General features: G+C 36.8%; 1 protein-coding gene across 1 annotated transcript; it reads left to right on the top strand.

Annotated features, from left to right (window-relative positions):
* Nucleotides 1-10,853: 10,853 nt before the first annotated feature.
* On the top strand, nt 10,854-17,220 carry LOC129261468 (deoxycytidylate deaminase-like). Its single transcript, XM_054899527.2, has 4 exons — nt 10,854-10,965; nt 12,808-12,943; nt 15,310-15,523; nt 16,831-17,220. Exons 1-4 carry the CDS (start codon nt 10,915-10,917, stop codon nt 16,928-16,930), a joined length of 501 nt encoding a protein of 166 aa, XP_054755502.2. The 5' UTR covers nt 10,854-10,914; the 3' UTR covers nt 16,931-17,220.
* Nucleotides 17,221-23,827: the final 6,607 nt, after the last annotated feature.

The following is a 23,827-nucleotide window of genomic DNA, read 5'->3' on the forward strand; positions in this document are numbered from 1 at the left end:
GGCATCATGCAGACACCACCGAGGCTACATAACCACAAATATTTCCCAAGCAAGGCTGCAGAGGAGATAGCAAATGTCACTCCCACAAAGTTGATGAACAGGTCAAAGATTTCAGATGTTAATCAAAATGAGAAGAATGAACCAAGGCCAAGGTAAGTAGATCTAGATATAGACAGCGGGCAGCCGTCTGTTTCAAGGAGTTTTTTAACATTTAAATTTTTTAAATTTCTCCTCGTACACAGACGGCTCGCTATCGTGTAACCCAGGGAGCTCCGGCCCGCGCAGCGGGCCGGAGCCCAGGGGCTTACCGTGTAATTCACCATACCCACGGTAGTAGCGTGAAGTATGGTCTAAATAATTTTAAGAATAAATGGTTAAAACAGAAATTCAGCACTTACCACGATTATATGGATGAAGGTCTACTCTAACTTAGTCACTCTAACGAGTGGCAGCTTCCTGACATCGAGGCACAGACTGCAACCTCAAAAAACGAAAAGTTCTGTCGCGGTAGCTCTCCTTCTTTCAGAATTCATAGCAAAATGTCCGTTCGAGACCGGTACCGAGGGTGTAGGGCGCATGCGCGAATTTGACAAAGTCTATGTGTGCTAGTGCTATATAGCCTCGGTCTCGATCGGCCATTTTGTTTTGAATTCTGAAAGAAGGAGAGCTACCGCGACAGAACTTTTCGTTTTTTGAGGTTCCAGTCTGTGCCTCGATGTCAGGAAGCTGCCACTCGTTAGACCTTCATCCATATAATCGTGGTAAGTGCTTAATTTCTGTTTTAACTATTTATTCTTAAAATTATTTAGACCATACTTCACGCTACTACCTCGGTTATGGTGAATTACACGGTAAGCCCCTGGGCTCCCTCCCTGGGTTAGCTATCGTGCAGCCACCATTAGGGATTAACAATGCAAAATCCCCCCGACGGGGCACATCAATTTTTTGTCTTTATTTCACAAAAATATATTAAAAGAACTGTACCAAATAAAGATTAGTATTCCGTTTTGGCCTGAAATGCACCAAAACGGGGAAAAATTAACTTAAAGTAGAACTATATTGAAAATCGTAAAAATGGAGGATCATATATCAAATTAAAGGAGAAAATAAGGAGAACACGATGGTGTAAATCAATTATCATGGAGACCGATGGAACTCAGTTAATTGATAGTTACGTACAGTACGACAATACGCCAGACGGTGGCCTGTACTTATAGAGAAGAAGAAGAAGAAGATAGTTTAAAGTTCTCTCTCTGAATGCTTCAAACACGCAGAATTACGTCCGCGAAATTGGGGATTTTTTATGACGTCACTTTCTGTACGAGAGGCGTGATTGGCTCTCCAACGTAAAGCTCCACTTGCATGCAAAACCTGTTGCGAGGGTACGTTTTCTCCACATTGTCACTGAATACTTCGATCCCGAAATGAAAGAAAACCCAGAATTTTATCTAGATTTGGATTTTCAAATTGATGATTATGAAGATGAAGAGAATGATGATGAAGTTTCTAGCTCTAGAAAAACAAAGTGACGTGGATAGAGGTATACATTAGGGGAATTACGCCGGTGATGGACAATTCAACTTGCATGCCGATTCGCTACCAACACATGCAGCTGATAGCTGCTCCGCGGGTCAAATCCATGAAAATGAATTCCATCACGACCACATCCAGACAGAGTCTCTTTCTTCTATCAACAACATAATGAGAATGAAAATAATGATGTAACTGTACTTACAAACAAGTGAATATATCTGAACCTAGGTTGAAGGTAAATCAACTCAAGGAATAACAGCAGACGATATGCACCGACGATGAATTTCACGTGGCTGGGAGATTGTCACTCGTTCTGTTAGATAAAATTTCTATCTCATTATTTTGACTAAATTACGAAACTCGGGGAATTAGTATTCTACATAAAAATTAGGTAACACCTGGTACTATATTTTTTGAATTACGATAAAACCTTTTTGAAGCAAAGAAAATGAGGTGAATTAAAATTTATCCAACTCTATGGGCGAGCAAGCCACTGAACTGAAAATTTCAGTTCAGTGGAGCAAGCTGGCCATGTGCTTTTGATTGTTTGTTTGCAATCGCATGCGGCTAAGTGGATGATCCTTTATATCTTATTTTAATTTACCTCAATTTCTTTGCTTCAAAAATATTTTATCGTAATTCAAAAAATAGTACCAGGTGTTACTTAATTTTTATGTAGAATACTAATTCTCCGAGTTTCGTAATTTAGTCAAAATAATGAGATATACATTTTATCTAACAGAACGAGTGACAATCTATTCCAGCCACGTGAAATTCATCGTCGATGCATATCGTCTGCTGCTATTCCTTGAGTTGATTTACCTTCAGCCTAGGTTCGGATATATTCACTTATTTGTAAGTACAGTTATTTTATTATTTTCCTTCTCATTATGTTGTTGATAGAGGAAAGAGACTCTGTCTGGATGTGGTCATGCTGCATGGAATTCATTTTCATGGATTTGACCCGCGGTGCAGCTAGCAGCTGCATGCATCGGTAGCGAATCGGCTTGCAAGTTGAATTGTCCTACTCATCATCACCGGCGTAATTCCCTTAATTTACCACCATCCACGTCACTTTGTTTTTCTAGAGTTAGAAACTTTATCACCATTCTCTTCATCTGCATAATCATCAATTTGAAAATCCAAATCTAGATAAACTTCTGGGTTTTCTTTCATTTCATGATCGAAGTATTCAGTGTCAGTGTGGAGAAAACGTACCCTCGCAACAGGTTTTGCATGCAAGTGGAGCTTGACGTGGGAGAGCCAATCACGCCTCTCGTACAGACAGTGACGTCATCAAATTCGAGTCAATTCAGAGACCGATGCGAGGCATATTTCGGAGAGGCATTTTAGCGCTTTTTAATTGGCGATTTCCACCTTATGTATTATTTTCGTTATTTTGGAATGACCTAATGGTAATCCTCACATCATTACCTCTCCACTGATATATAATAAGGCCATATTCATAATCAATATATTTCTCCTTTAAAAGGGGAAAAAACAGTGACTTCGGCTGTCGCGCAACTTCACTTCCCTGTTTTATCCGAACTTAATACATACACTGTATTCTAAACATGGCCATTGAGTCCCCTGTACAGATCGAGCTAGAACTTTGGTCTCTCTATTTGGTGAGTGCAGCCAACGCGAGTGCAGCGAAACAACAAACGGAACAGAGACCAAAGGCAAAGCTTTTGGTCTAATCTAGATCTAAGTATGGTAGACCCTCAACAGCTTAAGTTTTAACTTAGTAGTCTACTATAAAATAGGGATGAGTTTGATGCACAAAATCGTATAACATTCTACTTAATTTAGTTAAATAAGTTGTATCAACTGGTCGATGCTACCTGATGCTACCGGTACTATTAAATTAGACATGACATGCATGATGAGTTTGGTGTTTCAAATTTTCAATTAGGTTTAAACTTTCTAAAATCCAAGGTCAGCTGTCTGTGTCTAGGCATGGGCTGCATGGGAAGTACGACGCCGCCACAAAGTGTTCATGTTCGGGCTGCCGCAGTATCATGGGAAGGTCTAATTTAATTATCCTGGGTAGGCCTACTAATACTATAAACACTTGATCATGATTCATGTTTATAATAAAATAATCAATTGTAAGTAAATGCATGATTACAGAGTTCATTTGCAATACAATGGAAAACAAATGGCGTCGCTCCAAAATCTCTCACTTTTTCTCCAAAAATTTTGAAAAAAAAAACAGAAAAAGAGGAGCTCATTTTGAAAACTAATTGCATGCAGATATTTACAGGATCTAGGGGCCTGTTGCATGACGAGATGAGCGATACGTAGGAACGTCCTAGGACCATTCTTCCGAGATAGGAAGATTGGCGACAAATCAGCGCTTTCCGTTTCACGAAGGCAATTTTGTCTTTCAAGTCCGCGACATCGTTTGATATCGATAGTATCGGAAAAATATTTAGTCTTCATCGTTACCTGAACCTTTTATTTCGGAATGACGACTTTTCATAAAATCATATATTTCAATAAAAGGGGATCAAATAATGTTTTATTTATTACTGATTGTAGAATTGATGTATGGAGCGTACTTTATGAGGTAAAAAGAGAAAAAACTTTCAAGATTCACAAACATAACTGGATAAAATCGAAATTTTCATTATTTCCCTTATTTAGAACACGGTGTCCTTTTAGAGACACCTTTCATTGATATTTCAACGAAAGAGACCCTTGTCCGACATAAAAATTGATTTAACTAAGTAATTTCGACATTTTATTAGTTCAATATACTGATTTTTTATAGAATACATATATATAATGATAATTTTGCAAATAATGCGTTAATATGTTATCTGTTGAGGTAAAAATAGGGTTTGAATGGAGTAAACAAAATCAACAGTGTCTGATTGTATGAGACTAAAAAGGAAAATATGAGAGGCTGCCTGTGAAAAATCTAATTTATTTATTTTATTTGTCAGATAAAACGCAAGAAATACAAATGTGAGTGTTTAGAGTACAAACATACCTCAATTGCATGATGAGTAACCGAAGACAAGGAAAATATGAAAATTGCTGCAAACATGTCTAAGTGGATAAAGTAGTGCTTTGCATTGTTTGCAATAACAATTTAAACATAGAAAAAGGTGTGCAATCCGCAATGGAAAAAAATACTATTTACAGAAATAATGCTAAATATTACAATGATCATAAACGTTGGTCATCTTTAAAGTTGATTACTTAATTTATGGAAGCTTATATAAGAATATAAGTTTTAAGAATATAAAATATTTAACATTTCAAAGTTGAGGAGTAGAGAAGCTTTAACATTACATAGGGGCCGAAAGGGGCCTATATGTACCCTACGATTTAAAATGCGTCTCTTCGTATGGAATTTCCATATTTTTTTCTTTAATGAACTAGCTAGCTTATCTTCATTTGTAATAATTGTGATGGATTCGTAATAAAGCTATACTCCTAATCTGTATCTTAATTCAATTAGCTATTTGTTACTGCAGTTTTTGTCTCACCTGCATAGCAGAGAGAGACTATAGGCGCCGCTTTTCCGATGGCGGCGGCGACGGCGGCGGCGGCGACGGCGGCGGCGGCGTCAACACCAAATCTTAACCTGAGGTTAAGTTTTTGAAATGACAGCATAACTTAGAAAGTATATGGACCTAGTTCATGAAACTTGGCCATAAGGTTAATCAAGTATTACTGAACATCCTGCCTGAGTTTCATGTCACATGACCAAGGTCAAAGGTCATTTAGGGTCAATGAACTTAGACCATGTTGGGGGAATCAACATCAAAATCTTAACCTAAGGTTAAGTTTTTGAAATGTCATCATAACTTAGAAAATATATGGACCTAGTTCATGAAACTTATACATAATAGTAGACCGGCCAAAAGTCAAAAAGTGCTCTAGATAAGGATTCGACGGCAAAATTTGTTAATGCTTGGCATCCCAGCTAAAAGTCTTGCAAAAATACCCAGGAATAGCGTACGGCCGGATGCCAAGCGCAATTTTGCGTGAAAGTGTCATTTTTAGCGTAAAAACTGAAAGAATGTCGAAAATCACGCATTTTGATATTTTGACGGATTATCATTATATTTTTAATTATCTTTGATATGAAATTATTTTTATTCAGAGTTTCAAATTATAAGTCTCATAAATATGCATTTTAAATTTGAATATTACACACACACATATAGCACAGGGAAACATAAAACCGCGATTTCCTCCAAATAAAAGTTTGTGAAAACTATCAATAGTTTAAAGTTTATTTACGCAGCTTAAATTCTTCGATTTAACTGCGTTTATCCATCAAATGTATAGTAAATGTCCTAATGTCACAAATATTAAAAGAATGTTCAAGTAAGATGGAAGATATCTCACTTTATGTTATCCGAAAGGAGACAATGTGCATTTTACCAGGTGCGCATTTTGAAAGAAAAATTGAAAATACCGTACATTATGTACATAATTACATGTATAAGTACATACTAAAGCGAGTTTTTAATTACATGTATAAGTGCATTCTAAAGCGAGTTTTTAATTGGATAGCACAATTTGTCAATTCTTTGCATCCCAGCTAAAAGTCTTGCGGAAGTCCTGAGGAATAACGTACGGGCGGATGCCAAGCGCAATTTTGCGTGAAACTGTCATTTTTAGCGTAAAATCTGAAAGAATGTTGAAAATCACGCATTTTGATATTTTGACGGATTTATTTTAATATTTTTGATTATCTTTGATATGCAATTATTTTTATTCAGAGTTTCAAATTATAAGTCTCATAAATATGCATTTCTAATTTGAATATTACACACACACATATGGCACAGGGAAACATAAAACCGCGATTTCCTCAAAATAAAAGTTTGTGAAAACTATCAATAGTTTAAAGTTTCTTACGCAACTTAAATTCTTCGATTTAAAAGCGTTTCTCAATCGAATGTATAGTAAATGTCCTAATGCCACAAAAATTAAAAGAGTTTTCAAGTAAGATGGAATATATCTCATTTTATGTTATCCGAAAGGAGACAATGTGCATTTTACCAGGTGCGCATTTTGAAAGAAAAATTGAAAATACCGTACATTATGTACATAATTACATGTATAAGTACATACTAAAGCGGGTTTTTAATTACATGTATAAGTACATACTAAAGCGAGTTTTTAATTGAATAGCACAATTTGTCAATTCTTTGCATCCCAGCTCAAATTCTTGCTGAAATACTGAGGAATAACGTACGGGCGGATGCCAAGTGCACTTTTGCGTGAAAGTATCATTTTTTGCGTGAAATCTGCAAGAATGTCGAAAATCACGCATTTTGATATTTTGACGGATTATCATCATATTTTTTATTATCTTTGATATGGGATTATTTTTATTCATAATTTCAAATTATAAATCTACTAAATATGCATTTCAATTTGGAATATTACACACACATATATGGCAATATGACATACAAAAATCGTGATTTACTCAAAATAGAAGTTTGTGAACATTATCAATAGTTCTAAGTTTTTTTACAAGTTATTTTCTTCGATTGAAATTGGTTCATCTATTGAATATCGATCGTTTCTAATGTCACAAATATTAAAAGAACTTTCAAGTAAGATGGAAGAAATATTTTGCGAAAGGGGGCATGCAAAATTTAGCGGGGAGGGGGGGGGGGGCATTTTGAATGTAAAATTGAAGATACTGTAAATTATCAACATAATTACATGAATAAGTACATACTTAAAACGAGTTACAAAATTTCTGGCCGCAACTGCCTCTTCCCCCCCCCCCCTCCCCCCGCTGCCTAAGGTCATGTATAGTGTCCGAAAGGATTACATGGAGCTGAAAGTGTCCCGTTTTCAAGATAATATACCACTAGCGTAAAGGGGGGGGGGGCAGACTGCCCCCCGACGAGTCACAACTCATGCAGGAGATGTACCCCTGCCCCCCCCCCCCCTGGCTCCTTTAGTTCTGCTCTGCTATGCATGCAGGCGAGACATAAAATAGGTATTGCCGTGGCAACGGCCATATTTGTTTAGACTTTGTTAATCCAATAATTGAAGTAAAATGTAGATTGACAGAGTAGTTTAAAAATGCTAATTCGATCGTTTTATTCATACATGTTTATTTTCTATGCACTAGCGTACCTACGGGGGGGGGGCAGAGGGGGCAGTCTGCCCCCCCCCCCCTGACGAGTCCCAACCCATGCAAAAGACGTATCCATGCCCCCCCCCCCCCCCCGACGAGCTTGAAGACCTTTTTTGCCCCCCCCCCCTGACGAGCTTGAAGACTTTTTTTTGCTCGTCAATTTTTTTGGCCGACGGTTTTGCACCCCCCCCCCCCTGTGGAAAATCCTAGGTACGCTACTGTTTCTATGATTTTGGATATAGATATTCCTACAAAATTAATATTACCACGGTAACGGCAAATTAATTATCAGACCTATTTATGAATATCGCCACAGGTAGATTTTACGTTCAGCACCAATTAATTCGCGGAAATAGCAAGAAGATCGAACTCTACAAAAGTAAACATAATCCTATATACTATCATGACGAGTATCGCACTGATTAATATTAGTATGTGCAATATAGATGTAATATTGTGCGCTGTTTGTATTTTATCAGAAATGCGCATCCGATAAATGTACATTGTTATCTTTCGCATATAACATAAAATGATATATCTTGCATCTTATTTCAACATTTGTTTTCACTATATGTGCCATGACAACAATTATTATGTATTTATTCGGTTAGCGCTAAAATTGACGAAATTGAGATGCAGAACACAAACATTATACTATTGATAGTTTTCACAAACTATTATTTTTAGTAAATCACGATTTTATATTTCATATTGCCATATATGTGTGTGTAATATTCCAAATTGAAATGCATATTTACTAGACGTATAATTTAAAACTCTGAATAAAAATAATTCTATATCAAAGATAATCACAAATATGATGATAATCCGTCAAAATATCAAAATGCGTGATTTTCGACATTCTTTCAGATTTCACGCAAAAAATGATACTTTCACGCAAAAGTGCACTTGGCATCCGCCCGTACGTTATTACTCAGTATTTCCGCAAGAATTTGAGCTGGGATGCAAAGAATTGACAAATTGTGCTATTCAATTAAAAACTCGCTTTAGTATGTACTTATACATGTAATTAAAAACCCGCTTTAGTATGTACTGATACATGTAATTATGTACATAATGTACGGTATTTTCAATTTTTCTTTCAAAATGCGCGCCTGGTAAAATGCACATTGTCTCCTTTCGGATAACATAAAATGAGATATATTCCATCTTACTTGAAAATTCTTTTAATTTTTGTGGCATTAGGGCATTTACTATACATTCGATTGAGAAACGCTTTTAAATCGAAGAATTTAAGTTGCGTAAAAAACTTTAAACTATTGATAGTTTTCACAAACTTTTATTTTGAGGAAATCGCGGTTTTATGTTTCCCTGTGCCATATGTGTGTGTGTAATATTCAAATTTGAAATGCATATTTATGAGACTTATAATTTGAAACTCTGAATAAAAATAATTGCATATCAAAGATAATCAAAAATATTAAAATAATCCGTCAAAATATCAAAATGCGTGATTTTCGACATTCTTTCAGATTTTACGCTAAAAAAGACAGTTTCACGCAAAATTGCGCTTGGCATCCGGCCGTACGCTATTCCTGGGTATGTTTGCAAGACTATTAGCTGGGATGCCAAGCATTAGCAAGCATTAACAAATTTTGCCGTCCAAAGTATAAAAAATCGTTTTGGCCGGTCTACTATAAGGTTAATCAAGTATCACTAAACATCCTGCATGAGTTTCACGTCACATGACCAAGGTCGAAGGTCATTTAGGGTCAATGAACTTTGGCCGAATTGGGGGGTATCTGTTGAATTACCATCATAACTTTGAAAGTTTATGGATCTGATTCATGAAACTTGGACATAATAGTAATCAAGTATTACTTAACATCCTGTGCAAGTTTCAGGTCACATGATCAAGGTCAAAGGTCATTTAGGGTCAATGAACTTTGGCCAAATTGGGGTATTTGTTGAATTACAGCCATAAATTTGAAAGTGTGTTGGTCTAGTTCATAAAACTTGGACATAATAGTAATCAAGTATCACTGAACATCCTGTGCGAGTTTCAGGTCACATGATCAAGGTCAAAGGTCATGTAAGGTCAAAGAACTTTGGCCACATTGGGGGTATTTGTTGAATTGCCATCATATCTCTATAAGTGTATTGGTCTAGTTCATAAAACGTGGAAATAAGAGTAACCAAGTATCACTGAACATCTTGTGCGAGTTATAGTAGTTTTCAAAATCAGCACTGCTGCTATATTGAATCGCGTGATGCAGGTGAGACGGCCAGAGGCATTCCACTTGTTTTGTTTTGTTTCACTGTTTCACATCTCAAGTTAGCCCAATTAAAAATCCGACAATTAATTTTCAATGATTAATATCAATCTCAGCAAAAAAAAATAATTATAATGAAAATGAAATAAAAATAAATGAATGATTTACCATGTTTAACATTTTAGTTTCGTATCCTTTTTTTTTTGCTGAACGTTATGAACACGTTTTTTACTTTACATAATTTCTTTTAAAGAAATTTGTTTTCATGTTGTTTAATTATCTATAATGAGAAAGCATGAGGGGTCAAAGAGATAGTGCCGCCCATTTCGATATTTCAAAAAAAATTAATGGAAATGGTGTGGGGATAGGACGGAGAATAAAAGAAAACATATTAAAAAAAAATATTTGGGCCTACATTACCCCCGGACATAATGCCCGGAGAAGTTATAATGACATTTGTTTTTGGTCGTCTTGCCGTGCAAAAAGACGACCTGAAATTGATGACAACTAGCTAGCCCCCATATAAAAAATAACTTGGCGCCATCCCAGATAAAATGCATCAGTGTGCAACCCCAAAAAATGTTTAAAGGTGATATGTCAGTGTGCATGGCTTGCCGTAAACGCATTTTCTCTCAATGCCGACGGTGGCGGGCGGTGTGCAAAGAAGATCATGCCTACGTAGGACATGTCTGGAGGTGTCTTTCCAAGGACCATTCTTCGTATTGCCCAAATCGGCTTTGTGAAACAGTTGAGCGATATCTCGTTCTTACGTAGAATGGTTCTACGAAAGACCCTTTCATGCAACAGGCCCGGCGACTACATGTATTAAGCATTTAGAAATTAGGAAAATTATCAATGGATTATTAAGGCAAAAAAGATCAAAGTGATAAATATTTTATTGTCTTAAAGATAAAAAAAAAGTTTGAGAGTTTCTATATTTTTTTTCTCCCATAAAGCGATGACATTATACTCACACAAGCCACAAAGAGATTGGACTATCTACCCTGGGAAGACTATTTCATGGCGGTAGCGTTTTTGTCTGCCCAGCGGAGCAAGGACCCAAATTCTCAGGTAGGCTTTAATCTCTGGAGTCCGGACTAATTCTTCAGCAGCATCTTTTGTAGGGCCTATATCAAGTAAAATAAATTTCAGAGAGACAGGAAAGCTGAGGACCAAATGAGTTTAAATTATCATAACGACTATAGAGAATGAGCCGGCATATATGGGCTGGATTCAATGGAAAATATGTGATTTAGCAAAATCAATTCAGTCTCCAACAGATTATATTAAGATTGAACAACATCTTTAATATAGCTAAACATAATTATGCATATGATGCCTTGCAGGTTTGTTAATTTTTCAAACTAGATCTAGTACAGTATGGTTTTTAAACTTTGTCGTAATATGACCTGTCTTCTCTTTCTATAAATGCCCATATTCTAAGTGTCGATTGTTATTATGGCAGTCAAAGATCCACATTACCATACCTGGGGGAAGGGTGTTTCACAAAGATTTAAGTATGACTTAGAGTCGCTCTTAAATACCGAGTTGCCTACAGTATAAAAGGCTTGACTGCATGGTCAGATCGTGTCATGAGGACGCGCACTACTGCGTATCTATCAATAAGATCGTGCGTTGCATATCATGTACGCGTCGGCATTCAAGTGCGACTAAAGTCATACTTAAATCTTTGTGAAACACTCCCCCCCCCCCCCCCCCCCCCCCCCCCCGGTATGGTAATGTGGATCTTTGACTGCCAGAATAATAATCAACACTTGTAATATGGCTTACCTACTTTTTTTGGTAAATATTACATTGGTTTTTTGGTACCTACCTTGTCAGAAGCCTGTGCAGTGTCTTCGAGCAGGAATCTTGCTCTATAAACTAAAGGCACTATGTGCCTTTCCTGTATTCACAATTGTCATGTCGATGATGAAGTGTGAGAATGGGTAATGTAAGGTCGCTTGCAGTATTCTCATGCTTAAGACACGGCTCAGACTTAAATCTGACAAGGTACCTTCAAGGTAGTCTGCAGGCGCAGACCCTGATTGAAACTTTGATCAACAAGTGTGTCTCCACGCAAAGACTAGCACATACAAAACTTGCTGTTTCAAGAGCTGAGGGCCTTCAGTACACAAGTCATGAGTCGGCTGCGATTCAGTCCCTTAACTCGAGTGAAGGGTTTGCACAGCAGACTACCTTCAAGGTGCATATAGGTTTGTAACTCTCCGATACATGGGGGCAGGATTATTGTCCTTGGATGAACACCACAAGAAATAAACTTTTTTATGCCATCTTTAAACCAAGTATAGGGCAATACAATTCTACAAAATCCAGGGTCCTGTCTTACAAATAGTCACAATTGATCCGGTCAACCACAACCAGGCCTGACCACAGCTATGGAAAGCCAGCAATGTCAGAATCTAGATGATACATGTATATTTCTACATCCATCAGTTTCTTGAAAATTCAGTGTAGAACTCTTAGTTTACAATGGATATTGTGTAAATTTCCTGCAGAAAAAATTATGACATTGATTTCCAGTACAGTTGGGATTGATTGGATCAATGGTAACTCTTTGTAAGGCGGGGCCCAGATCTTCCAGATGAATTGCAGATTGAGATACTGGGTACAAAACTAATAACATACAAACTTTGAGGGAAAAGCAAGAGCAGCAAAGTAGTAGAGTGGAGGTTTCTAATTGACAAGGATGATTTATAGGTAGATTTAATGGAAACATACAGGATTTTATATTTGATTTGTACGCATGCTTTTAATCAGCCTTAGGGTGTGAGACATGTTTTGATAATCAATTTTTTTTATTTGAATATGATTCATGACCAAACTACATGTAGAAACTACAATGTTAAAAGATAATAAATGTACATATTTGTATTGGATTTTGATTCACAGGTTGGTGCTTGTATCGTTAATGAAGAGAAAAAGATCGTTGGTATTGGCTACAATGGGATGCCCAATGGTTGCCATGACGATGCATTACCATGGAGTAGAGAAAGCGAGGACTGGCTGGAGACTAAGTATCCTTATGGTGAGTTCATAATTAAGGGAGTTTAAAGGGATTTAAGTACCTAGGGGTGTTTCATAAAGATTTAAGTATGAGTTGCACTTAAATGTCTAGTTGCATGCAGTATTAAAGGCATCACTGCATCAATTGGTCAAATTATGCTAAGAGGACGCACTACTGCATATTAATAAATGAGATCGCGCTAAATAATCATGTGCGCGTCAGCACTAAGCATGACTTTAAGTCATACTTGTGAAACACCCTCCCCCCCTCCGTACAATAAAGACATTTTATGAGCTTTCATTAATTTGCTTTACAAGTTATTACACGCAAACGCTAGGAAGAATAATGTTGAAGGAATTTTTTTCAACCCCCTTATATTTAGGGTGCTTAAACTAGATTTCAAGTGAAAATTTGTGGTTTGTGTACAAATTACACTCTTATTGTGAAGCTACTTGTGTTAATCAAGAGAGACTGGTCAACCACAGTGTAGGCCGACCTAACACCGTGCATTGATCACAGTCATTCTCATTTATAATGATTACAGACCTCATTTAAACAAAACATGTACTGGAGTCTCACCGCAGATGATTTTCAGGCAGTTTTCTGTAACTATTATATGCCTACATGTACATGTATTTGTTTCAGTATGGTGTCCATCCATCCATTAAAGTGACCTGTCAGAATCTGATGTTGCGGTGGTTGCCCATCAAAATGTGTTCTTCTCTTGCTTGGCAATGACGTATGATGTCAATGGGCTGTATGCCAGTTGCATCACTAAACCAAGCGAGGAATGTCAAATGCTGGCGTACTCATGCTCTCTTTCCTTCTATAGCACCAGTAGGGGCCACTGTCTCTATAGCGTTCCTATGAAGAAAGTGGCCCCAAAAGTATGGAGTACTTAATATGAAATAAGGGTCACTTGCCACGTCAATACCAACAATACGTCGCCCAAGTGATCGATGAAGTACATCTTAAGCTATAAAATGTTATATAACTTGTCAAAATTGATCAACAATAGCCTGCGTGATTTAATGTAGAAGAAATTCAGAGCGAGGTTCAGAGAATAGGGAGAAAACAAGGTTTAAAGGTAAATGCTAGTTTTGGTAACGATATCAAAATGAGTTCGTACAGAATTCAATGAAGTGACCACCAAAGTGTCTGTTTGTATAAATGAAATGTATGTGCCAAAGGATTCTGGAAGAAATTTTGTAATTGCTGAGAAATCAGCAAATAAGCACAGGATTCGGGTAGAGCGTCGGGCCCGACATTCGAAGCAATAATTATACACTGTCCCACGTGCGCTTATCTGTGTTGGGGATCTTCAGCCTGAACATTTTTCAGCGTAGATTTCAAGATTTCACAAAGTTCAGTTTATGTAACTGTACCAGATCTAGATCCTCGATGATATACTGACAATTAAGCCTTATTTAACAGACTTTCTCATGAAATCAGTGTTTACTGCAACTACTGGAATTTCTCTTTAAATTAGGGGTTCACTTAAAGGGGAATCTAACTCAAATAAAAACTTGCTTTTAGAGGAAAAAGGAAAATCAGACAAGTTGATAGGTGTTAGTTTGAACAGTATTGGACAAACAATAAGAAGTTTATGAATGTTTAAAAGCTGTGAATATTGGTAATCACTATACCTATGGAGATTTCAAATTGGCAACAAATGTGATGTCAAAGTGATGTAAGGCAAGGACTACTCTTCCATGTACTCCAATACATAAAATGACTAAAATTACTTTTTTTTCAAGTGTTTTACTTCCAATTATATTTTTCTTTCATGAGGACATAAAACAATATACTACCTAGGCTATATTTAGATTACAGCCCCAGGGGAATGGGTACTTGGGAGAAAACCACAAATCACTGATAATAAAGTACATGGCCTATGGGAAAGTTGTCCTTGCCTCTTGTCATAATTTACTTACCCATTTGCCAATTTAGAATCTACATAGTCTTAGAGATCTCAATTTTAAAACAGCCATAACTTTCTTATTGCTTGTCCGATTTCTTTCAAACTTTCACCATTCTGTTTTAATTATTTTTCTCCTTTCAAATACAACATATTTTGACAAAGGCTAGATTCCCCTTTAAGAGATATGCACACTGCAATCTGTATGAAAATTCTAACCTGTAGGGGAAAAAATGATTAGAAAACTTCTGTATCCCATTTTTTATTTTACTTGACAACTTCTTTTTCTTTGCAGTTTGAAGAAGATGAGTTACTATTTGAGATCAGCTAATTTTCTTATTTTTCACTTTTAAGGACCAAATTGTTGTTTTAGCTTTTTACAGAGAACCTTCTCTGATGACTTACTGTTGGATTTGGGGTGGCTGGTCGCTAATCGCATTACATGAGATGTTTACACATTTTTTTTCAGTTTGCCACGCCGAGCTGAACGCCATCATGAACAAGAACTCTGCGGATGTGAAGGGATGTACTATGTATGTAGCTCTCTTTCCCTGCAACGAGTGTGCTAAGGTCATTATCCAGTCGGGGATCAAGAAGGTCATCTTCCTCTCCGATAAGTACCACGAGAACGACACGATGACGGCTTCAAGGAGAATGCTGGATTATGCTGGAGTAACTTACAGGTGAGAAGGTTTTTATACTTAGTGTTTCTGGATGGTTGGCTTAATTAAGCCTCTGTATTCAGATACATTTTTTTAAAAATAAGACCTTTGTAGTGATAGGCATAGGCTAACACTACAAAAGTATCACTTAAGAAAGAAAATTTAGATTTGATATTGTTCTTACATGAAAAAACACCAAGAAGGAGGGAATGGGAAAAAAAAAAATCGAATTTGTGCAGACTTACATTACAATAACTGTAACTGAAAAATGACAGGTGGGAGGGGGGGCTGCAAATTGACCCCAATGGATTGAGTAATTGACCTTGACAGAATTATTTGACTGTGTCATGCCGCTGACTTTTTACTTTCAAGTGTTACGCATCTTTTGAGACTAAATTTGCAATGCCCGGGTATGCAGTTCCAAAATTCTGCAGCATTTTGTAAGTGCATGTCAGACCCCAAATTGCTCAAAAACATGAATTCTTGTACAAAGTCAATGCAAATTGTGTTTTCAACCAAAAATCTTAAATGTATGATTATTGATTATTTTCATTTTTGCTGATTTAAATGGATTTATTTTATGCCATTTATGATTGCCAAAGGGTCCCTGACAAAGTTCATGGAAGAAAAAACAAAGTTCTAAATGCACAAATCTTCAAGAAACAATAAAATACATAGGAAATCAATCATCTTTTCGCAATTCTTTGTATATATTTCTTAGAGATATCAAGAATAATATTTTCACAAAAATTTAGCATTCTACTAGCTACATGTACATGTATCTTAAGTGGGTTAAATACAAAAAAAGGGGAAAAAAAACATTTAGGGCAAATTTCATATGCTTATTTGCATAATGAATTAATCCAAAAATATAAACAATTGATTTTTTAAAGCATTTTACTATACAGTCGTGTAGTTCACATCTGGCTTTATGAGTGTGCAAATTTTTGCGGCAATCGCGCTGTCAGCGACCGAGATCTGAATAAGATTCTCATTGATGTCTTATAAAAGTATGTTAAAAAAAAAAACTTAAGTGGATGTCATTTTCCTTCAAGATAAAAAAAATTTAAAATAAAACCAAATATGAGTATAAAGTAATTATACAAAGAAAAAGTTGAATACTCCTTATATTCAATATAATTCCCAATAGAATATGATAAACAAAATCTGGTTTTATTATTTGACCCGAGGAAAGATGTCTATAGTTTGCATTTCTATGGGAAGAGATCTCACCACCCAAACACCTTTCATAATTTCCTCAAATATGAAGAAGTTCATCCTCTGTTTACATTTTCTTTTCTTTCCTTCTCTTCCATTGTTATCCACAGTAAATTCACACCATCTAAGCAAACAGTCACGATAGATTTCTACACATTGGATCCACAAGCAAGACCCAAAGACGAGAACAAAAAAGAAGAGCAACCCTAACTCCTCACATATCAGGGTTTGTCTGGTAATATTTATTTTGCTCAAACTGTTTTTTTTTATTTAAACAGATCTTGTCTTTCCAGATTATTTGTACATCTTATTTATATTTTCATATCACTATATTGGTGATGCAGAATGTTTGTAGAACATGAGAGAGAAAAAAAAAAGAAATTATTATTATTATTATTTAATGGTTTATTCAGTAGACATGTATCGCAGTAAAAACTGAATTACACATGCTTTACAGGATATCAATTAAAAATACATGATAAAACAATACAGAGACAATTAAAATTATTCACAGACATTTGCACAGTAAGTTATTGATAAAGATGAATGAATAAAAGGAGAATGCATATGATAGATTGATAAAATCATTCATAATAAAACTTTTAAAAGCACAATAAGTCAATGGTGATTAAAGAGATTTCACAATTTCTAAGTATGTATATATATCAAACGTTTAAAGAATTTTCAAATTATTTCAGTTATGATTTGTAATATTTGTTAAGCACACGTACAAAATTAGGGAGGGCACTGTTTTTAAATCTGTTTGTCTTGTATTTGAATTCTGTATATCTGTTTGCATTTCGAAGAAAATTATTATTTCTTTGAGGAGGTAACCAAGACTGACATAAGTTATTTTTTTCAAAACAAATAGCAAAATCTTGAGTAAGTTTTTCTCTTCGGGACAATAGAGTTGGTAATCCTAGCTCAACCGATGCATCATCATATGAACTGTATTTAGATGATCCAAGAATAATTCGACAAGCTCTTTTTTGTATAGATTCCAAATCATTAATCTGTCTGCTAGTAACTTTATTACTAGCTTCTGAGCTACAAGTAGATAGGGGGTAGACCTCATTCACAATAACATAACAGTTAATTAGGTAATTGATTATAGTGACTTGATCAATACCAGCGGTGGCGATTCTGGGGGGCTGGGGGGCACAGTGCCCCCACTTTTTGAAGCACTGAAAACTTGCCCTCTTTACGCAAGAAAAATGCCCCCTCACGAACGTGTACCCTTTCGCCGAGGATGACCCGTTTTAGGTGTTACTACGTGCCCTTTCTCGTATAAGTGCCAATTTTCACCACAAAAAATGGGGGAGGAAAGGAATTATTTGAGCCTGTTTTTATCCATCTTGTCTATAGCAGAAAAACAATGATTAGGTATTGTTGCTATGTCTTTTTAATTTCTGTTTATTTTTTTTTGTGGCTCGCAAGGTTGGCAGGTATGCTTGCTGAAAACTAACCATAATAACAAGACTGTTATCGACTTGCAATCAAATGCAAGGTTTGCAATCAAATTATTGCATGAACCCTTTTCACAGTTAGATTGTATACATGTATTGAGGTTTTTTTCTCTTTTGTAATGGGTTTGTTAAGGCTCACCTTCTGATCATTAGAGAACTTCGGAATTTATAATCCATTCAGAAAAATGTCAGCCTCTTTACTTGCATTCTCCGACCATGTGGAAGAATAAAAATTTGAATAAAAACCATGCAATTTCATAATATCCTGGGGATTAACGATTAATGAATCATCCCTACCCTTCAACATATCCTTCAGCATATAAATATTTTATATATGATATATATTAAATATAAATACTTAATATATTACTTTTGATGGACCCAGTGCTTGCATCCATTAGTGTTGCAAGCTACCCAGGACAAGATTTCAACATGAGCTTGAAGAGGGTGAGGAGGTGTGTTTCTCCTTCACACACAGCAGATGTTGTCATCTCCTTCATCATCTGTCTCGGCTGGCGGATGATCAAACAGTCTCCTGTTCGATGATGACGTTGATGGCCCTACCTGACTGATTGTCTTCTGCTTTCTTGTGGACAACCTCACAGTACTTCTTACTTCTTCTGCCCTCATCAGCTTCATAAACACCCGGTTTTCGGTTATGCTGACTCCAGAAGCCCTGTAATGAGTAGTGGAGACCCTCTTCTTCTCTGTAGCTTCAGGAGGAGAAGGCGTTCTTGCAGTCAGGAACAGATCAGCCTCACTGGGTGCCTGCAATCAGCCCATGGGTCCCATCTGCTGCATTTCTTTAGAAGAGGCAGTAGGTGTCTGCGGTGTCACGAGTGTGCTTGCCTTGGACACTTCCGAAATCCTTACTGCACTTGGATCAAAAGAGAAAATGCCTGTTTTCCGAAATGCAGATTTGAGGTTGTCTTCCTTCAGAGCCCGGAGGTATGCTGAAGAAGATACATGTAGTCGAGTGATCTCGTATCTTGTCATGACTTGCCTGGGTTCTTCTGCATGAACAAGGCACACTCTTGATTGTCCGGAGACCTCATCGCAGAAAAGCAGGCGACATCATGTGGCTTTGTAATGTGCGACGTATGAGCTGGCAACATGAAGAAGATGACCTGGTTTGCCCTGGCATAGTAGTCAATGACCTCAGTCCTGATATGGGAAGTGTGGCCATCATACATCAGAAGGACCTACATGTATTCTCCATCTTCCCTTGGAGGCAGGGACGGAACGAAGTGCTCTATGAGGAACTTCTTGAACACTGTCCCATTACTCCAACCTGTCTCTGTGAGAGTGATCTTGGATCTAGGAAGAGCACCGCTCATAAGTTCCCCCATTCTCCTCTTCCCTTTAATAAACACATAGTAGTGTGGAAGAGCCCTACCGGCTGCGTTTCCACAAGCTAGGACCGTAGTGGTGGCAATCCGTTGCGATGTAACTGCATTGGCTCTGGATCGGTGATCTGGGCAAGCTACCTTGGGTGGTTTTATGCTCGGCATTGATGTTTATCTCATCAACATTCCAGATGTATCGGGGCTTGTCACGAAGATTGCACTTGTCCATGACAAGACGAAGTTCCTCAAAATAGTTTGAAAGAACCTCCTCTGTTGTTTATTTCGCCCAGTTCATTTGCAACTTGCTGGGAGCTACAAGGTGAAGATCTGGCCACCTTTTCCTGAAGAGTATGTACCATGAGTCTGAAAGGAGTCCTCCCTTTGCCTTCTCCCTTCTTCCAAGTTCATCAGCCATGGTGGTTGCGAGATGAATAACCTGTAGAAAATGTAAGAAAAAAGAGAAGACATAAGATTAAGACTAAGGCTTTCCTTCTTTTTTTATTTCTTTTTTATTCATACATCATATGTTTTTGTCAATCATTGTTTTAAAAGTGTAATTTAAATGATTTAAAATATTTTCCTGGGTCTTTGCCAATCCATAGCCATGCGATGACAGCTTGTGGAGATGCACTACTAGAGCCCTCTCGTCCTGCTGGGTCAAAATGGAACCCCTACCACAATCCACGCTGGCCTTGTCCTCCCTTGCAATCTATCGAGGAGCGTTGTCTTGGGAATCCCATATTTGAGTGATGCCCTCCACACTGATACGCCTTCCCTAACTAAGGCAAGCACTCTTTCGAAGTTTTCGCGAGGATAGTTCCTCCGTCGTTATACACTGGGGCTTTTCCTATACAGAAAGAAAAACATTGATAAAGGATAGATATTCTGAGATTTTCTGAGCTTTTCACAAAGAAATGTGATTAAAATATATTATTCTATGAACAATTGTTATGGGTTTCATAAACTGTTTTCTAGGATTGCAATATTTTGATAACAGCTCATCACCCTGATCTCGGCACTCTCGTCACCCTGATTTCGGCTTTCTCGTCACCTTGTTCTCAATACAATTGTCACCCATATCCTCCTGCATTCCTTTCTCTAATAACATCACAATTTTTCCCCTTTCTCAATGAACTTCATTATATCTATCTTTATTTTCATTATCAATCATGCTCATCATCATTATCATCACTATCGTCATCCCTCTTCCTTGAGCCACCTTATAATGTGTATAAAATATATGGCATTTGAGTGTAGCTGGCAACATACATGACATCATCATTTTACTCAGAGATTCTGTCGGCTGCGGAACTTTTGCAACAAAAAATTGGAGGAAAACGTGGTCTTAACACCTCAAACACAGATTTAAATGCATGTCCATAGAATATAATGACATTAAATAATATATCTTATGAATGTCATGAATTTGTTACCCGTCTCGTCCTCATTTTGCTTGATCAAGTGAGTGTGGTTCGATTGGGTCTCGTATTGCGCCTTAGTCCTATGCATATTAAAATTATACACTTGGAAACCATGGTGAAGAAGGAGGTCTGTTTCAAAATAGGTGGCCGATATGTAGTGATCTCACTATGCAATGTTTACAACAGTACGGTAATGGTACCACAAATTATTTACAAAACAACAAATACAAAAAACGTGCAAAACAAGGAACCCAGAAGGAGCCACAATTTGTTTCCCAGCTCCAACCATGCGTACGTACGACGATAACGAGATAATAAACTTATGCCTCGTGGCTTGTGCAAGATTAACTGCTTGTTCAAAAATAATAATAGAAAAAAATAAAAGATTACAAAAACATAAGTAGTAATGAAAAAAACCTTTACAGATGAAAAAAAATTTAAATGGCAGCAGGGTGAGTTCTTTTCTTTTCATCTTCCTCTCAAGTCAGTAGATCCTTCTGCTGTTTTCCTTCAAGATGAAGTTCATGCTCCAATCCTAGAGGTCATGTTATATGAATAAGTCACTCTGTTTAAAAAAAAATCCCACTGAATCTTAACTCTTTTATGAAGGACTATGGGTCTCCTGCAGCTTGTTGACGTGAATTATGTACACGAATGGTGGCCGGATACACGAGATAGGCCATCTTCCCTTCCTTTCGGAGGCGCACAAGCTCTGGGATCTTTTCCTTTCTCGATTTCCTTTCTGTGAATAATCATCAGACACAAACTTCCTCCTTTCCAAACTTTTTACGCTTGAACAGCTTAAGAAGCTCTGTCCTGCACTTCTCCTGATGAAGGAAAGAAGAAAAGCCTGTATGTATGGGGCGTGGCTTGTTTCCTGATTATTCTGGGCCGGTTCGATGAGCTCGCTGTGTATCTTAAAGTTTCTGCGCTGCTTCTGTTCCCCATCTAGCCTCTTGCAGCAGAGACTGCACAAATCCCGCTCAGTCCCCACCCTCAAATTTCTCTGGCACATTGTATAGTACAATATTGTTATGTCTGTTTCGGTTTTCAAGATCATCTAACTTAGTGTCTGTCTCTTCAAGTGCTTTTGTGAGTTTTGTTACTTCATCTTTCAAATTGTCTAGATCTCAAACTTCATGGAGGCACGAGCCTCATGGCACTCCTTCATGATCTTACCGAACCTAGCCTCTTGCCGTACCTCAAATTTATTGAACCAACCTGGTGCTTTGGTCTCTTGCTCTGGCTCCACACCGCGGTCGAGCCTGACCACGTCTGAGCGCTGCACTGGCACCTGTGCTCGTGTATTGCCTGCTGTGCTAGTGTCCATAGACATGTACATTACTGTAGTTGTTTGTCTTTTTTCCATCATTATTTTTTTCTGGACGGGTGAATAATCTAACCTTGAAGTCTCTCTGCTCCTCCACCTTTCATCTGCTTCCTCTCTGCCATAGTACGTAGCTTCTCCTGCTTAAAAAACTTACCTAAAATCGTCGATATTTACTCGTCACTGTCGCACACGTCTTCACACGATTGTTGCCATTTGAACTTCCCTTATTTTTGATATAGTTAACATATTATACATAATCATAGAAAATATATATAAATCATATCTTCCACTGGAATAAAAAAAAAAAAGTATTTGCAGCGACGTTTGAATGTTCTGATCAGATAACGGTTTGGAGCAACCAGCCACCGTTAATTGCTTCTTCAATCCTGTGTCTGATCAGGGCCCTGATGCATAAGACTTAGCAATTGAATGTGTGGCCGATTTTTTTATGACTGATCACACACAATTAATGCAATCAATCGTAGAAATCAGCTCCATGATAAATCGCTTTTCTAATGTTTAATATGGGCCCCAGAACACTTCGATGCAACTGAAAGGATATATCCTTTCTGTGAATATGGATGGTATACACATACGTTATGAGAAATTATTAGATTTTTCCTGAAGCGTTCTTGAAAATTCTTAAATTTTTGTAATCTGGACCCAGATATCAATTGATTGACATATATATATTAGCTTTAGATACATGTACTACATATAAAGTACAATTATGTGATTATACACACATAAACTTAGATAATGTACTTGTTGCAGAATTTGTGGCAGATGGAATTTAAAACTATGGTAATGGTTTGAAGTTTCTCTTTAATTACCCTATAGTGTTAATATGACTTTATGTTTTTATTATTTTTGTCAGGGTGCTTATGAAATTATTGCAATATTCTAGTGTAAAGTTTATCATTTATGTTTATTGAATACGTGGTGGGAAAAAGACTAATTATATACCAGTACTGTATTTCTACTACATAGATATAATTTGAGAATATAGTGTAAGTTAATTGTACATTTACCTGTAGGAAAACATGGTAAAAAAAATAAACTTCGGTTTTGAAAGGTTTTCCTCATGTGGGACTGTCCTGTAAGCCTACCAGTAGTTTTGTAAGAGAAAAACTTTAGGATTTAAAAAATATATATACATGAATTGTTACCATGAATTAATGACAAACATTTATTGTGAAATAATAAAAATGACTCACTGTACATACATAGTACAGTGCGCTGCCAGTTGTCAACACAGATCAGGCATACCTCGATTGTGTATTATCATTATTTCGGAAAGACTGATCTGTTTAGAGAATGCTTGGATGCTTATCTAACACAATTATTATTTTTATTAGAATAATTTTGCAACATGATTTTTTGTAAATACATTTTGGTTGATTCTCAAACTTATATGATTTACGAATGTTGCCACAATTGGGCTTTATTTTTTGAAAGCTGAAATACCTTATATTGTGAAAATGTCATGTGTTTTGCCTATTTTTGGTTTGTGTGAGGAAGGAAATTCTGAAAGGTTTTTTTTT

Source organism: Lytechinus pictus, chromosome 5 (genome assembly GCF_037042905.1).
Source record: "Lytechinus pictus isolate F3 Inbred chromosome 5, Lp3.0, whole genome shotgun sequence".
In the NCBI taxonomy this organism is placed as follows: domain Eukaryota; kingdom Metazoa; phylum Echinodermata; class Echinoidea; order Temnopleuroida; family Toxopneustidae; genus Lytechinus; species Lytechinus pictus.

What these genes read in the sequence shown, in the direction of transcription:
- LOC129261468 (XM_054899527.2), top strand. Translation starts at nt 10,915, where the DNA reads ATGGCGGTAGCGTTTTTGTCTGCCCAGCGGAGCAAGGACCCAAATTCT. An exon ending in GCAAGGACCCAAATTCTCAG is followed by an intron (nt 10,966 to 12,807) that starts GTAGGCTTTAAT and finishes TTTGATTCACAG; the next exon opens with GTTGGTGCTTGTATCGTTAA. An exon ending in TATGCTGGAGTAACTTACAG is followed by an intron (nt 15,524 to 16,830) that starts GTGAGAAGGTTT and finishes TGTTATCCACAG; the next exon opens with TAAATTCACACCATCTAAGC.